The sequence below is a fragment of the Varanus komodoensis genome, unplaced genomic scaffold, assembly GCF_004798865.1.
Source record: "Varanus komodoensis strain SLA01 unplaced genomic scaffold, ASM479886v1 scaffold3, whole genome shotgun sequence".
Lineage (NCBI taxonomy): Eukaryota > Metazoa > Chordata > Lepidosauria > Squamata > Varanidae > Varanus > Varanus komodoensis.
This window is the reverse complement of record NW_025335761.1, coordinates 3,748,526-3,765,433: the sequence shown is the minus strand read 5'-3', so window position 1 is coordinate 3,765,433 and position 16,908 is coordinate 3,748,526. Positions and strand designations below refer to the sequence as shown.

The 16,908-nt window shown below is 38.6% G+C and overlaps 1 protein-coding gene across 2 annotated transcripts in view; it reads right to left on the bottom strand.

Moving 5' to 3' along the window:
* PDHX (pyruvate dehydrogenase complex component X) overlaps positions 1 to 16,908 on the bottom strand; it is a 53,289-nt gene that overhangs the window by 20,314 nt on the left and 16,067 nt on the right. For both annotated transcript variants that reach the window (XM_044436630.1, XM_044436629.1), the window contains exons 3-6: positions 16,380 to 16,480; positions 13,123 to 13,343; positions 11,354 to 11,452; positions 2,000 to 2,171 (exon numbers count right to left, since the gene is read on the bottom strand). In XM_044436630.1, the coding sequence (XP_044292565.1) occupies positions 2,000 to 2,171; positions 11,354 to 11,452; positions 13,123 to 13,343; positions 16,380 to 16,480 (593 nt within the window). The remainder of the gene's footprint in view (positions 1 to 1,999; positions 2,172 to 11,353; positions 11,453 to 13,122; positions 13,344 to 16,379; positions 16,481 to 16,908) is intronic.

Sequence of the window (16,908 nt, the reverse complement as noted above, 5' to 3'; positions counted from 1 at the left end):
GGAGGAAAGCTATGGCAAATCTAGACAGCTTACTAAAAAGCAGAGACATCACCCTGCCAACAAAAGTGCGTATAGTCAAGGCTATGGTTTTCCCAGTTGCAATGTATGGCTGTGAAAGCTGGACCATAAGGAAGGCTGAGTGCCAAAGGACTGAGGCCTTTGAATTGTGGTGCAGGAGGAGACTCCTGCGAGTCCCTTGGACCACAAGGCAATCAAACCTGTCAGTCCTAGAGGAGATCAACCCTGACTGCTCTTTAGAAGGCCAGATACTGAAGATAAAACTCAAATACTTTGGCGACCTAATGAGAAGGAAGGACTACCTGGAGAAGAGCCTGATGCTGGGAACAACAGATGGCAAAAGAAGAAGGGGATGCCAGAGGATGAGGTGGCTAGATGGAGTCACTGAAGCAGTTGGTGTGAACTTAAGTGGACTCTGGGGGATGGTGGAGGACAGGAAGGCCTGGAGGAATGTTGTCCATGGGGTCATGATGGGTCAGACACAACTTCGCGACTAACAACAACATCAAACTTTCAAGGAGCAAAACCACCACTATATTAGAAACCATTAGAAATTGAAGCACATCTCTCCACCATCTGCCTAAATTTACAAGCAACAATACCAGACAAGGTATTTCACGATCAGGCAGCTGCCACAGAAAAGGTTATGTTTCATGTTGCCATCAGCCTAGTCATTTCTGGTGGTGTGACAGAGCCCCTTCAAAGGTAAATGTAAATGACTGGCAGGTTCATATGAAAAGAGACAGTCTTTCAGATCTAACCTGGCCACAAACCACTTCCAGGTAAGAACCAGACCATTAAAACAAGCAGGAAATTAGTGCAATTGATGCAAATTGAAATCAATGCAACAAACTAGAAGCCAGTGTATTATGGTCTATAATACATAAAAAGCAACCTGGTTGCATGCTGCAGTTATCTACAGATTCCAGAATTAAGATATGGATCAGTATGACCAAATCTGCCTTCTTCAGGAAGAGAGCACAACTTGGCAAAGGGAGCTCCGGCCCAAGCAGCCACCTAAGCATCCAGGTACGATGCCAAAACTAGAAATACCCCAAAACTGCCAGCCTGTTCTTACAGAGGAAGTGCAACCCTATCCAGAACAAGCTGTATGCACAATCCCAGATTGGCTTTACTGCCAACCATCAAATCCTCCTTCTTGTCTGGGCTGAGCCTTAACTCGCTAGCCCACATCCAGGCAGCAGTTTGTGGTTTTCACAACCTCCTTGGCATCAGCTGAGTGAAAAAGAGGAAGACATCTGGGCATCATCAGCATGAAAACTCAGAATGACACCTCCTAACAGCTTCAGGCAGTTGTTAGAGCACAAAGGAGCTAATACTGAGCCCAGAGGAACCCTGGCCAATGATTGAGGAACAATTCTACATCGCCACCTTCTGGGAACATCCAGCTAAATAGGACCTGACCCCCACCTCAGAAAAATAAAAACCCACTCATTCAATGTTAGTCAAACAACCTAGAGGGATACCAGGGTCGATGATAATGAACACTGCTGAGGAGACAAGAACAAACAATAAGGATACACTGGAGTGGGTCATCCACCAAGGCAATCAAGGATGTTTTGGTCCACAAATCAGGGGACCACAAATATGTTTCACAGTCCCAGATTTTTATAGATATCTTTGCTGACTAGCCATTATTAAATAATCATTACAATGCAGTGCTCACATTTGTTGCAATTGGAACAATGCAGCAACCATCTCCTTGTATTTTCTGAATTATAGTGGTGCCAGTAATGGCATTCTAAGGCCAGGAAGATCTGTGCATAACAGACAAACCACATTGCACACACAAGTGATACAATTACATTTCAAAAGCTGCCGCTTCTAATGAAGAACTCAAATATTTAAAGGAATAATTTAAACTGAAAACTCCCTTCGGTAAATACTTTCCTCTCATTTTAAACTGATGTAATGATGTGAGTTCAGGCTTTTTTGCATATCTAGAAATCAGAGTTATTACCATGGAAGCAGGCCGTCCTGGCACTGAAACAGGTGGAACTGAAGAGCGTAAGGCAGGAGCAGGCATGCTTGCTGGTGGTGGGGCTAAGGGCACTCTAGGTTGTGGTGGAGGTAAAGAAACAGTTGGCTTTGCTTCAGATTTTCCCTTCTGAGCTAAAAGTTTGAGGGCATCCCTGTAATTTAAAAGATGAATAAAAAAGTTTTAGATATACTTCTGATCCATAAAATGCAAATGAATGAATTAACAAACACACAAAACATCCAGCTCCAAATGAAATTAAAGTTACTGTAGATTAGGCATATTTTCTTATTTACCAAGCAGTTTATGCACATTCCCATGCCTATTGTTAACAATGTGTTTATTCTACACCGCATCAAAAAATCCATATTCAAATGCAATAGGATGGAGGTCAGGGAAAGATGAGAAATTCTCTCCCATTCCACTTGTTTTTTTCTTCTTGGTTCTAGCATGCATTAGATGCTGCTTAATAAAACATTTCCCAAAGGCTACTGAATGGTTTCATGATCTCACATAATATGTACTAAACTGGCACCTAAAGTTATCCATTTCCAACCCTTGGAATAAGTTACTGGAAACCTACCTTACATGCTTAAGATGAGCCAAACCCCTGTGGGGTTTCCGGCACATTAAAAAAAAAAAAGCTGGGAAGGAACACACTATGCACAGGGAATGTATCTTATGTATCTTCTACATAAGAAGTGTAGGAAGTAGGTTAAGAGGCAGGGCTGAGGCAAACAGAACACTTCTATCTCCTTTTCTATCCTGAAACCAGCTCTAAGTTTCTCAGCATGCACAGCCAATATTATGCAGGATGTATCACATTTTATTCCAACAGAATTATTATGAGCTTGGCATGTGCACCATGGCAACACTTAGGATAATTGATGGTGTCCTATCCATACTTATATGCCAAACAAAATACATCCAGGGAACACTAAAAGCTTTTGAAAAGGTACTGATGTACAGTTGGCTTGGGAATTGGGACTGACCTATTCTGGAGAAACTTCCCTCTAGAACAGGGGCAGCCAGACTTGCTCAATGGAAGAGCCACATAAGGTAAATGTCAGGTGTTTGAGAGCTACAAGTGGGCACCCGCAGGTGTCAGGCTGCAAACAGGTGCTGGCTGTGGGCAGCAAGAGGCAAGCGGGCACCTGCAGGCACTGGCTGTGGGGGGCAAGCCGTAAGCCATAAAATAAACTCAAAAAGCCACATGCAGCTCCTGGGCCTTAGTTTGTCCACCCCTGTTCTATAACTACAGTTAAGCAAATCTGAGCATTTACCTTAATTGTAGTTCATGCCAATGTATTCTGGAGAATTGAGGACAGTACACATTTCCCAAGGCTGGCTTCCAGTTTCTAAATTACCCTTATCACCAAGGCCACCGCTCACTGTGACAGAATCCATGGTTTGTCTGAAGAAAGTCCCAGATATGACCCCTGGCATCTCCAGGTTTCTCCCTGGGAAGAAACCCTATCTAAAGCACTGCTAGACACTGTTGACAATACTGGGCTCCATGGATGAATCAGCTGACTCAGCAAAGGCAGTGCTCTATGTCCCTATGTCTGTAATGGTGTTATGATGTCCAGAACAATTGTAAATACCTTGTTCTTTTAAATATCATTTTACCTTAATTTGACTATGACAATGAACACACAGAAAAAAAATAATTGCCACAAGTTGTGGTGATTGCCACTGCACTGATGGCTTTTGGGTGTTTTCCATATTGATTCACTGGGAATGTACCTATCAATAGTTATCAGTACTGACACAAAATGGAATCTCAGCATTCAAAAACAATAGCTCCTTGCATATCAATTGCCAAAGACAAATAGGAGTACCCTGTTGCTAGCTGAGGATGGAAACAGATTGCTAGATTAGATGGACTTTTTCTAATCTAATAACATGTATAAGGCTGCCTTAGTATAAGGCACTGCTTTCTTATTTAGCCGTGCAGACCTCCTTTCAAGACTTTCAGACTTCCTTAGAAATCAAAGAAAGCATAAAAGTTATACTTGGGTAATCTGGAAATGTAAACACAACTTTATTCTAAATTATGCAACTATATTTTGGTAGGTACAAAACAAAAAAGAAACCAAAATTATCATTAGTATGTTCATATTATGAGATGATGGTCATTTGAATGAGTGATAAGGTAGCTACATATTTTTACAATCTTCAGTTTCTTAATTTAGACAGCAATCTCTATAATGTGCAGAAAGAATGAAAAGTTTAAAAAACCTATTAGAATTTTATCATGTTACCCATATTATTAATAGTATTTTTTATCGGCAGATATTTGAAAGTTGTGGGTTGAAGTTTTCACATTCATTTTTATATGGTAAAATACCATCATCAAGTCTTTCAGTTTCCATGACCTCAGAATATGTAATATCTTCAAAGAACTATATAAAAATTTTGTAACAGTAATAAATAATAACAGGGTTAAACAGGACAAGCCATTTGTCAGCCACAAAGATGCTTAAGCGTACTGAAAATTACATATACTGCATATACATCTTCTTTTAGATGCCACTGAGCCCCATAAAATTTAATTGCTTCCCCTACGTCCTGCACAGATAATATATGGCTGCTAGTTATGAATGAATTTATTTGTGACTAGGAGCGCTTTAGTTAATAATTATGGAAGCCGACTTGGTCCATTAAAATCAATACAGGTTTTGCCACTGATTTCAATGAAGTATGTACACCAGCCATAAATAACATCAAATGTGGTATGCAAGCTTCATTTTTTTTTCAATCCTGAAATTTAAGTCTTACTTTTATTGTGTCTTTAATCAGATATTCACAAAACATACTGCATACAGTTAATTTATATAAAAATATTACTACAGTATATTGTGGATAGGTCTTCCTTGTCAATGGAAAAAATAGCACAATATGTTAGATATGTAACATATGTAACATATCGTTACATATGTTATGTATTGTTACATATGTAACAAAATGTAACATATCGTTCATGTAACAGGATATGTTAGACACAAGAAACACACAATGTGGGTTTCAATGTTTCTTATTTAAATTTGTATCCTGGATTTTCACTAAGAATACTATTTAAGGCAGTTTCCAGTTTAGGAGGCTTCCAGGGAATCTTTGTTTACAATATACATAAGGCATACGGATGATTCTGTGCCATTGTGCAAGACTGAATCACTTTCCCAGATATGGTCAAAGCACATATCACCAAATCAAAATAAAACCCAGTATTACTAAAACCATCAAAAATAGGCACATTAGTAAGTACTGTACATTTACTTAAAGATACACATTTGGCATACAATCCAGATCCTTTCCAAAAACATACAAATTTTGCAAACTATATCATGAGAAGTAAAACTTCATCTTTGCGGTAAGATGCCATAGCCTATAACTCAGTTTCATTTAAAAGAAAAAATTGTGTATTACTGCCACCTGCAGTTTTGCAAACACTCGCACTGGGAATTATCTATCAGGACACTGCCAGTAGGATTAGCAAAATGTTACAAGGCTTTTCATTATAAACATATATGGAGAGAAGCAGAATTCAGGAATGCAGCTTACTAGACTGAGCTGCATGTTCAATGAATTTAAAGGAGTGTAACAGTGAAGAAAATAGCTAACTGTTTTCCTTCCCAGCTTTAAAGTCATTTAGGGTGAGTGTAGAAGTAGCACAGCTACGACATCACACTTGCTATATGAGAGCCACAGTCAGTGCAGAAAGCCCTTTGTCAGATGCAAGGGTGAGGGGATAGTGCTCCACAGTCAGAGTCCCAGCTCCAGCTTAGGACCCCAACCTATCCTCTGGCCTTCCAGACAGCATTTAGCAGATACAGCATTGTATCCTTAGTGTGGAAGAAACTGTGGCCTTGTCCATTAATCAGAAAGCCACAGGTCCTGATCGTCTTCTAAAAGTACATAAGAAAGCACTGTGAGCAAAACTCAGAATACAGTAGTTTCCGCTTGGGTGCCAATTGAGGGCATAATCCTATGCTTGTTTGGCCAGAAAAATGTCCTACAACCCCCAGTATTCCCCAGCTAATCAAACAGACCTCTGCAAACAATGCATTTAAATATGCTGCTACTTAACTTCTGTATCCCCGTGAACACTAATGCAAACCTATAGTAAGGCCTGGGAGAAGGGGAATGACAGGTCTCCCCTCATATCCAGCTATGGTGTGCTGGCCTGGTGAGAACATGCTGAGCAGCATCATTTTGCAGATCATTATATTTTCGATTCCCTGACTCCCATCAGGAGAAGTGAGGATGAGGGGATATTCACTAAGCAGCTCCGCACTGGAATAGGCAACAGACCCGCATCAGAACTGTAGAATAAAGCAGCTTTGAAAGTATGCCAGCTCCCAGAATCCCTAAAAAGGATACTGCAGCTGAGCACACTGATAATGGCAGGTTTCTCTCTACTGATCTCTTGGGAGGCACAGTGGGAGCTCCCAATGTGGTGGGTGTCTCTGCAGAGGAACCTCTGTCATAACGTAATTCCCTTCATCAGGCAAATAAAGGGGTTATGAATTCCCTATCACTTTGCTTTCACCTTTACTGTACAGTATGCATTTTTCCAATCAACAGTGAATTCAAAGAAGTTTATCCAAACAGAAATACTGAACTAAAAATATTTATAAACACATTAAAAATGACCATGTCCCTCTTTTTACCAGTATAGTAATTTCATAGTTATGATTAAACAAAAAGCTGCTGCTGTTGTTTTTTTAATGGAAAAATCCAGACCAGTTTTTTGCTAGAAGTATAAATGCAGAATTTTCAGAAATTCTGAAGTCATGGTGGGGAAATGGTTTGCTTCCATAAGGAAAAAAATATTTGGTGAAAATTTGATAAATGTGTAATATTTTACTTTAGCATTCTATAAAAATCTAAGCTCAGTTTTAATTTATGAACATAAACTATATTACTTGGAATGTAAATGATAATAAAATCTGTATTTGATTTAAAAATGTTAAATAGTACATTTAGTAAATTTATAATTATCATAAGAAAACTTTTAAATGACTTGATTGGTTTTATGAGCTATTCACGTTATTCATAATACATTTTAAGCTACTGAAATGTCTAACCAGAAGGAGTTTCAGAATCATTCTAAAAAGCAGCAGGAGGAGGAAAAACCAGACTCCATCCACTATCTGCTCCTGCTTGCAAAGAATGGAGGGAAATCTGGTCTGAAGGTAAAGTTATTGAGAGCATGTGTAATTGGGGGAAATTCTTTAGCTATCTAGAATGGTTAATTTAGCACATTTAATTCAAGAACCTTTAAGCAATCCCAGTGAATTCCTTTTAAAAACATTTTTTCTTCATTTTGTTTGGTAGAAAGAAACTTTATACTAGCAGTGTTAATGCTACAGGAAACAAATTATGAGTGTGGTGTAAAGAGGGATTATGTGAGGGCAACAAATTTAAGGTTTTATAACTTAAGCAGCATTTCCTGACAATGAGGTAGATATGGAAAATTGATTAAAGAGTGGCGTTAAGTTCCATAGACCCATGTCTTCAAGTTGTTTTAAGCATAGGTGGGATAACCCACACATTCTTCAATAATGTGTGGTGGGAGCAATAGGCTAATGTGCAGTGCCCCCCCGCCACCCACCCCATGAGAATTCCAGAACTATATGCATTGACTTTAAGAGACCAAAACATAACTTTGTACAACAAAACCCAGACAAATATGCACATTGTTTTTGTATATCATGATGTGGCAACTCTAATTACATACTGGGAAATTAAACATAACTTGGACCATGTCTATCAGGAAAAGACATAACAGATACATTATCTTAAGAAGGGATGGAAGAAATAACTGAGCTGAGAAAATAAAAAAATTTTGGCCATGCTTCTACATCTTTAAACTTTCAGTAATAGCTTAGTAATCATTTTGAGGGAATAAAAGCTAGGCAGCAGTATATGAATGCCTTATCTTAAACATCTTGTCCATTCTTTATTATTTTCAATATTTTCAATCCAAAAAAGTTACCAGTTTTCCATGTGTTTGAAAAAAGAAAAAATTTCCCCCAAATTTGTCCTTTTTTCTTCCAGGCTTTCACATCTTTAGTAAAAAAAAGTGGTAATAAGGGAAGGTATGTGTGCCTCTGTGCGGGTTTATATTCATCTGCCAAAGGCATTTCCATTTCCATGACTACTAGGAAAAGTTAATTAGATATCTTTGTGACCTAGAGGCTTCCCACCTGCCATGAACTAGTTACATACCATAAATTACAGTTACACTTACATAATTACTAAGCTTCCTGATAATGAGCTGCAATTACAAAACATGTAACATCTACATAGCTCACTGTTCAGTTTAAATCAGGTCACAATCTGAACAAGTCAAAATCTGTGGTGCTTTTGTTTATTACACCATTTTAATTTAAGGCAGCAACATACCTGGAAAGCTTAAGAACTCATAAACTTTCTGTACCAAGAGATGCACAGTTTATTAAGGGCACAATCCTGTGGACTCTCAATATTATCTGAGGGGCCATAGGATTATTCAGAGCCCTAACACCAAGGTTGTGCAACATCAAAGCTGGGACTCCAAAGAGATTCTCCTACCCCACCACCTTGCAGCTAGCATGGAAATTGGCTTGAGAGAGAAAGGAAGGGGCATGCTGCAAGTCAGGGAAGGGAGGAGGCTGGGACCAATAGCTTTCTTCATATACAAATGATACACCAACCTCCTTCCAAAAGCAGCACATGCAGGGCATAAAGAACAGGACAGCAGAGACTGCCACCATCGTGTCATTGACGGGATGCACATAAGCCTCTTATTGTGGAAGTTTATGTGCACTTAGGGCTACAGTCTAAGAAAAACAAGAAAGATACAGCACTATCACCCATGTCCTAATGAAATCAGCACTGATTTCAATATCAGTGATGGCTCATGAAGTTTAAGATCAGATCTCTTGCGGCCTCAGAGTCTGTGATATGCACACGGAATTTCACCATTCATAAGCCCCTTCCCATGGAAGGAGAGGTGTTCTAAGAAATCTAGTAAAACTAGGTGAACAAGTGAATATCTCAGCTGCTTCTACAAATAGTATCAGAACCCAAATCCAAGCTCATTTCAAGACAGCCTTCTGACCAATGATGCAAGGACATGCACCTCTTCTTTTTCTGCTTCTCAAAAGAGGAGACACCTGATAGATCAGCAGGAAAAACATGGTACGTAGCCCAGGAGAGGACACTATCTCCAAATTCCTTTCATAGATCGCAAGCTCCTTCTCTGCTTCTCCACAAGGAGTCAGATGTTTACACAGAACAGAAGAATTAAAGGTGGCTCATTTCCTGGTTAGGAGGCCTTGTTTTCTGGTTCTCTGCACACCATTTTCCTCTATATAGAGCAGCAGAAATAAAAGAAGAGTCCTGTATTTCTGTAGTGGCTATGAAGACAGAACAGAATTTTCCTCTGTTGATAAGATGAAAAACAGCAAGCTGTCAAAGAAGGGGTAGTGAACATTGTCCTTTCTTTACCGGACCACTGTGAATCCACTCCTACTGCATGAACCTCTTATGAACCTCAAAGTCCCTCAGAGTGATTTCAAGGTTAAAGTGGGATCTTGGATCAAGGAACCTTTGTCTTCAGATTAAGAACTGGGATACCCACGCAGCACTAAATGGAGGCTTCACACTATGCATGAAAGAGATGGAAATGCCCCTTTATGGATAAGCGTTTTCATGAGAGAATTCTCTGTGTAGATCATAGCTTCCAAGGAGTTCAGATCATGAACATTACCTTACTAATTAAACCAGGGATTCTCAAGCTTTTTGGGCCAGTGGGCACCTTTGGAATTTCAGGGTAGTGTTACTGATATACTCACAGAATGGCCTTCGCACTAACAAAACAGCAGATATGGTGACTGTGGCCAGTCACAAAACAGCTATTTCCCAAAAGGCAAAGTAGGGAAGCTACAAGGAAAGTCACTTATTAAAAAAACTTACATGAAAGTCAAACGTGGAGGCTCAATTTCTTTTAAAATGTTAAATCTATACCACCCCGCCACACACACCCCAACCAAACATACAAAATCAGAACTGCAAAGCATCAAAGGAGGTGTCTACAGTGTCTACAGTGAAACTGATAACCATGGGCATCATTTTGGAGACCCAGAGTAGCATCCAATGCTGTTTATCTGCTTGTGGAACTGCTTGTAGACAGCTCCACTAATTCTATTCCACAAGTGGCCCTTGTTGCTTCTGAAATGACAATTTAGTTCTCTTAAGGGAAAGCTCCAAAACCAGTGGAAACATGTATTTTGGACAAGCTCCACCAACTTCCTACCCTTCAGAACTAAGCATTTCTGTTTACCTTGGGCTGCCCTAGAAGCACTAAATCACTATTAAATAGCAGCAGGAGCCAATTACAGAACATAAACACAGGACTCACAGCTTCTCTGGATCTTCTCTTAATGAAATTTATTTTGCCCTTTCAACAGGAGAGTCTAGTATAACCACTGACCCTGTATGCATAATTACCAGAATTTAAGCAATTCACAGTTTATTGCTAGGTTACCTGAGGGTTATTTTTCCCTAAAAAAAGCCATGATACCTGGGTTTGTACAACACTACAAGCCATACCCAGTTGGACAATTTGCAAATAGCACCCAGCATGAGTTGATAACACTATACCTATTTAATCACCACTCATCTTGCAACTAGGGCCTTCTTCTCTACCCATCTTCAAAATGTACTACCCTCAGACAAAGGCGATAACAGATGATACAAATTTAATTAGTTAAACAAATAAAATATCTCCATATTCTCCAAGTTGTCAGAACTTACTCTGCTGATGATCTGTCAATGCCACACTTCCTCACTCTGCTGCAATTTGTAAAAGTTCATGACAGGAACAAAGACAGGTGTAAGAGAAGCTGATATTCAGTCCTGTTCCTCCATTTTGGATATTCCTGCTGCTTGAAAGCACTTGCAGGAGCCACAGCCATATAACTATTCATTTTTGAAAGTGAACATTTGAAAACTTTCCCAAGGGTGGGCCTCATCTTAATTTCATGTAAATCCCATATCCATTAAAAGAGAACAGAAAATATAGCTATGTTATATCCTGTAGCTGCCTGGCAAGGCCTCAGCAGTTATAGGTAGCCTGTAAACTCATGTATGTATGTATGTATGTATGTATGTATAAATAGCTAGCTAGCTAGCTAGCTAGCTGAACTAACAATTCAAATACCTCAGTATCTAATAAATATTATAAAAATTCTAAGATAACAACTCATATCCATTTCTCACAAAAATTTAAGCAGGAAAAATAATTATTCAGAATATAACAAAGAAAGAGATGAACAGATAACATACTCCTTAGTGAAAATTCCTCGAGGACCTGAGGGTGTGAGCTGACTTGCATCAAGTCCATGTGTATCCAGAATATTGCGGGCAGCAGGACTTAAGCGAAACCTAAAGAAAAGGCACAGCTGTATTAGAAGGTCTTATATAAAAAGATGGCCAATATCAGCAAAGGACTTTAAATACCATACTGCCTATATCTGACTTGGATGGTAATTCATTCTACAGGATGTCAGAGAAATCCCCAAAAAATTCCAATGAGTTCAGTTTTATATGAATCGGAATCAGCATTATAGCTGCTGATCCTGCAGTGAGACAACTTTTTCTGAGTTGCATGGATTGTGCAGATGTGTAGATCAGTATTTTACTTTCCAGAATTTTATATGAATTTATCAAAATATGTGAAAAATAAATGCCAGTAAGAAATGCACATTACACTATGGGTAGTTTTCACTCGGGTTTTTACTTTTATTTTATTCTACTTTAAACTTTTACAGGTTTTATATTTTTTATCAAGTTGAATATTAGACAACTGATTTTTGTGAACCACCCAGAAAGCTTTGGCTATTGGATGATATAGAAATGTAACAGGTAAATAGCTATATGCTACAGACGCCCACATTTTCGTCCAGAAGCTGCGCAACATTACTCTTTTGGACGGCATGTGACCCTGCTGCCATATTACGCTTTAGCTATTGCTTTGCCATCTTGTTTAACAGAAATGGCAAAGATGCCAAGCGCCATCCTTATACACATTCCAGCGCAAGACCAAGATGTTTTAATCAAGGAGCATTCCAACTGTTGATTACTTTAATTGGAATTTGATTTAACTGGTATTTTAAAATATATTTTAGTATTCATAATCATGATGTTTTAAATTTTTTCAATTAGTTGTTTATTTTATTTATTTTTTGATTTATATCCTGCCTTTTTCCCACAAAGGGCTCAAGGCAGCTTATATCATTCTCCTCCATCTTATCCCCACAACAACAACCCTGTGAGGTAGGTTGGGCTGAGAGTGTATGACTGGCCCAAAGTCACCCAGTTGTTAAACTACTACTTAGTGATCCTGCTACGAGGGTGATGTTACCTTATTTTTATTATTTATTGATACTGTGGTTTTAATTGTTTATGAAGTTTTATGTTGTTAGTTTTATTATGCGAACTGTCTAGAGATCCATGTGGCTACAAGACATTATATAGAACTGCGAAATAAATAAATTGAATTTCACTTTCAAATTGTCTTGTTCTATAGGGCAGGAGTAATTTTTCTACCTAATTTTAAATCCAAGTGCAAAACATGGACTGGGAATCAGGAAGTCTTGGTTCTAGGCCAGAGTCAGCCATGAAGCTCACAGGGTGACTTCAGGCTCACAGACTCTCAGCCTAACCCACCTCTCAGTGTTGTTCTGAGGATAAAACGGAGAGAAGGAGAATTATGTAAGCTGCCTTTGGTTCCTTGTAGAAAAAAGGCAGAGTGTGCATGCACACTTGTGCACACATGCACAAACACTAAATTCCTATCAACAATTCTACCTCACAATTTTTATTTTACCAATTCTTATAAACTATTTCAGTGGCAGAGGTTAGGCTGAGAAATAATGGCTACCTTACAGTCATCCATGAGCTTTCACTGTAAAATATTAAAACCTGGATCACTCCTATTCCAATGATCTAACTTTTGTTCCATATACCGAGATGGAACAATGAATTTTAGGATAAGCTATATAGTACAATCCAACACTAAAACTTGTGGTTCAGAGAGTACTCAAGAAACTCACTGTAGTTTTCCAGGATGGTGTCCTAGTTGATGCACTGAAGCAGCAGCAGCCTCAGGGGTGGGAATAGGCGTGGCTGCTGCCGCTGCTGCTCCTACTGGCATAGCCAAGGAAGGTGCATCATCCACATCACTTGGAATTTCAACTTGCTTCCAGTCTTGTCCTTCTTCTACCAGCAAGCCAATTAGAGAACCCAAACGTACATTTTTACTTCCTTCTTCCTTCTAAAATGTAGGAAGGAAAAGTTAGGAGGTGGTATCATCATCATCATCATCATCATCATCGCATTTCTATACCGTCTACAGCCAAAGCTCTCTGGGTGATTCACAACATCCAGATTTCAACCAGGCCTAACCCCACTTAGCTTCCAAGATTAGGCAGGATCAGGGACTTCAGGCTATACAGAAGCTACGTACAATATAAAATGAAGAGCTGAAAACTTCAGACATATTTTAAATTTTAATATTTCATTTACTAAGGATGAAAAATTAAAATCAAGTCATGTCAAATCCATGGAACACGAGGCATATTTTGTTTAGCAAACCATGCAAACCCTTTACTCAGACCTCACACTATACAATTTGTGTTAATCGCTGCATGTTCCTCAAATTAGTTACTGAATTAACTATTTAAGCTGGAAGAAGTGGTAGCATGGATAAATTTAGAATAACCCTGTTTCATGCTGTAATCTTAAACATGTTTACTAAAGAGTTAATACTGCTGAGTTCATCAAATATTAAATTCAAGCAAACATGACTTCATCTGCATTGTCAGACATCCAAGTCAAGTCAATAAACCTAGAACAGGCCTAGTGAAAATTAAGTAATATTGGCTTGAAGGTGCCATACAAACTAGAACCACTGGGTGGGGGCAAGCTTGATCTCCAGCATTTCTATACCACCGACTGCAAATATAATAAACTCCAATTCGCATAAAGCACCAACCAGCATGGCCAATTATCAGAAATACCAGAACTGATGAGAAATATTGCAAAACATCTAGAAGGCACCAAAGTGGACTGACTCCCCTAGTTTATTGTTCCAAAGAACAGAAATAGCCAATGAGCATTACAGATTATTTGGCTGGCAGTGTGACAAACTCCTCTGCCTTTCTGAGACTTTCAAGTATTTATTATTTTGTCTCTGCAGAAGCCTGTTATGGTAGGTGGGTTCTAAAGCAGAAGTCACAGGACTTCTGTTTGCAGAGAAGTGTGTGAACTAGACTGTTTAACAGCTATCAAACAATTGTTTGCTCTCCTACATGTTGAACAAGAATGTGAAGTTGAACCTGCCATGAAGTTCCTTTCTGTACCACCTTGTAGAAAAGATCCATGTCCTATTCATTGGAGATCCATTCCCATGAATAGGTGGCCATATGTATTATGTGTGTACTTAGTGCCCTAGTCAGATTAGATCAGGGCTCTTTAGCAATCTTCTTTATTTTTTCCTCTGGCACCTCCTTTTTTCCTATTTCAAATTTCTCTCACTGATTATATGGTACTTTTTAATAGCTGTCTCTTGGGGTGAAGCTACGAGAGCTTTGTCCTCCAAGACACATGCACCAGGAGGAGAAAGAAAGCAACTACTGAAATAGAGAGTGATCAATTCATCTTTCCAGCCCTTTCCATCATTGATATAAGTCTAGTGCTTAACCCTTTGTTGCTGAGTAACAATGTTCCATGAACTATTACCACTGTACAACAGAAAATATGATTGGGATCCAAGTATCTATATCTATAATCAAATATTCCAGTAGCAAAAATAGTACATACAGTATTTTTCATTTTCTTCCAAGAGAAAAAAAATACTAAATTGATATTATCCAGTTCTAGAAATGATTACAGTGTTAATCTTGCAACAAAACACACAGGTTCATAAAGCAAAGACTGACAGCTTATACAAAGTTAACATGTGTGGGTAAGGTTGCTTGGAACTGGAATAGTAACTATTAACAGTTTTTGTGGCATTCAGGGATGAGAAACTGTCCTTGACTAACCAGGTACAGCGATCACCAAACAGTATGGGAAAGCCATGACATAGGGGAAGTTACAAGTTCATTATTAGACATACAATATTTCCAGGAATTTTGAAACCATAATTTGGAAAAACAAAAGGCAGAAAATCCCTCAATGGACAAGTTCTTTGGCTGATCTGAGTCAGCATTCTTTGGGATCAAACCGATTGTGAGGATAGCTGAATTAGCTAAGACAGAAAAGCAGCATGATCCTGCTTCCTGCAAAACATTCTAGTAAAAGAGGCCCATTCTTTTCCCATATGAGTCTTGTTATTGAATAGAATTTGCTCTTTCTTATATGCTACATGGTTAGCTATTCTAACTAGGCTTTTGTAGGAGATGCCTTCAAAGACCTCAGTGTACAGAAGATCGTGAATTTGAATAGAAAAGCTCTGCTAATTCTATTTTGGAGGACCAATAAAATTTACCCAGTGAGTTAGCAACCTATTATATTTGCACAGGAAGTTACCAACACATCTTATATTCTCAAAGCTGTCAAACCCTAACCTTATTAAATGTGTGGTTCCAGGCAGGTATTTTTGTCGCTTGGTTTCTCCCTTAACTAGTCAGGCTAGTACCTTACATTATTTTCACACATCAACCTATCTTTGAAACTCATTTGCGAGAGACATTTAAACGCAGCATTTCAGCTGACTGCAGGTTCAATATCAGGATCAGTGATGTGACATAAATTTACATAAGGGACTACATATCATGACACCGTCTTAATGGGATTTTAATGTGCAACATTAACACTCTTTATAATAGAATTTTAAATACAGCCTCGGTATAAGATATGCTGACAGAACAGCTTCCGCATATGACTTTGCTTGGTCAGCTGTTCTCCACTATGCAACACCCCCTTCTTCCCCCAATGTCTTTAGGAACAGCTGTAGCAAAGAGCGATTTTAAAAGATGTAATGTTCCTTTCAGTGAAAACATCTCACAACTTTCTCAATCTGTTCTTATACTATAGCAACTGTCCAGCATCCTGGTAATACAGAAAAGTATTCATCCTAGTCCTGCAAAAGCAATCAGGTGGTGCGAAGAAAGGACCAGTGCTTGATACAGGTCACTTGGGTCAGAAAGACTACATAATCCATGGTTCAGGAAGCTGGTACTGGGTCAGTCCAGCAGATCAATCATATATTGATGCAAATAGGCCTAAATGTCACATCCCTACAAGAGAATCATATACTTAAGAATATAGAGGAGTGCCTACGATACAGTAAGAAAATTAGTCCTACCATTATTTTAGCTAATATGCCATCATCACTTGATTCCATGGTAACCACAGCTTTATCTGTTTCAATTTCACACAAAGCATCTCCAACATTCACTGTTTCTCCTATAAAATGAAACAATAATTCAACATTTTGATCATTTACTTAAGTGTATCAAGAATAACAGTATTATAAAGCTAACACATAGTTAACAGGTTTAGAAACTGCATACTTTCAATACCATTTTCAATACATGTATTAAATAATTGGACGTTAATGGAATTTTAATAATATAAAGTGTGCAATAAAAGCATTTGCAGAGTGTATTTCAAGTCTGTACAGACATCAGTTTAAATGATGTCCACTCACAATGCCATCAGCACCAGGTTCCCTATCTGAGGGAAGGGGCAGGATTAGCTGCAACGTAAATAAAATCTCCATCCTGAACACAGTTTAGACACTCTTGCATTAAGTGCTGAGGGCTAGCCACTCTTGCTACTGGCAGTTACAGCTTTAGTTATCCTAAGGTTTCCCATTTTATGGATTCCAAAGA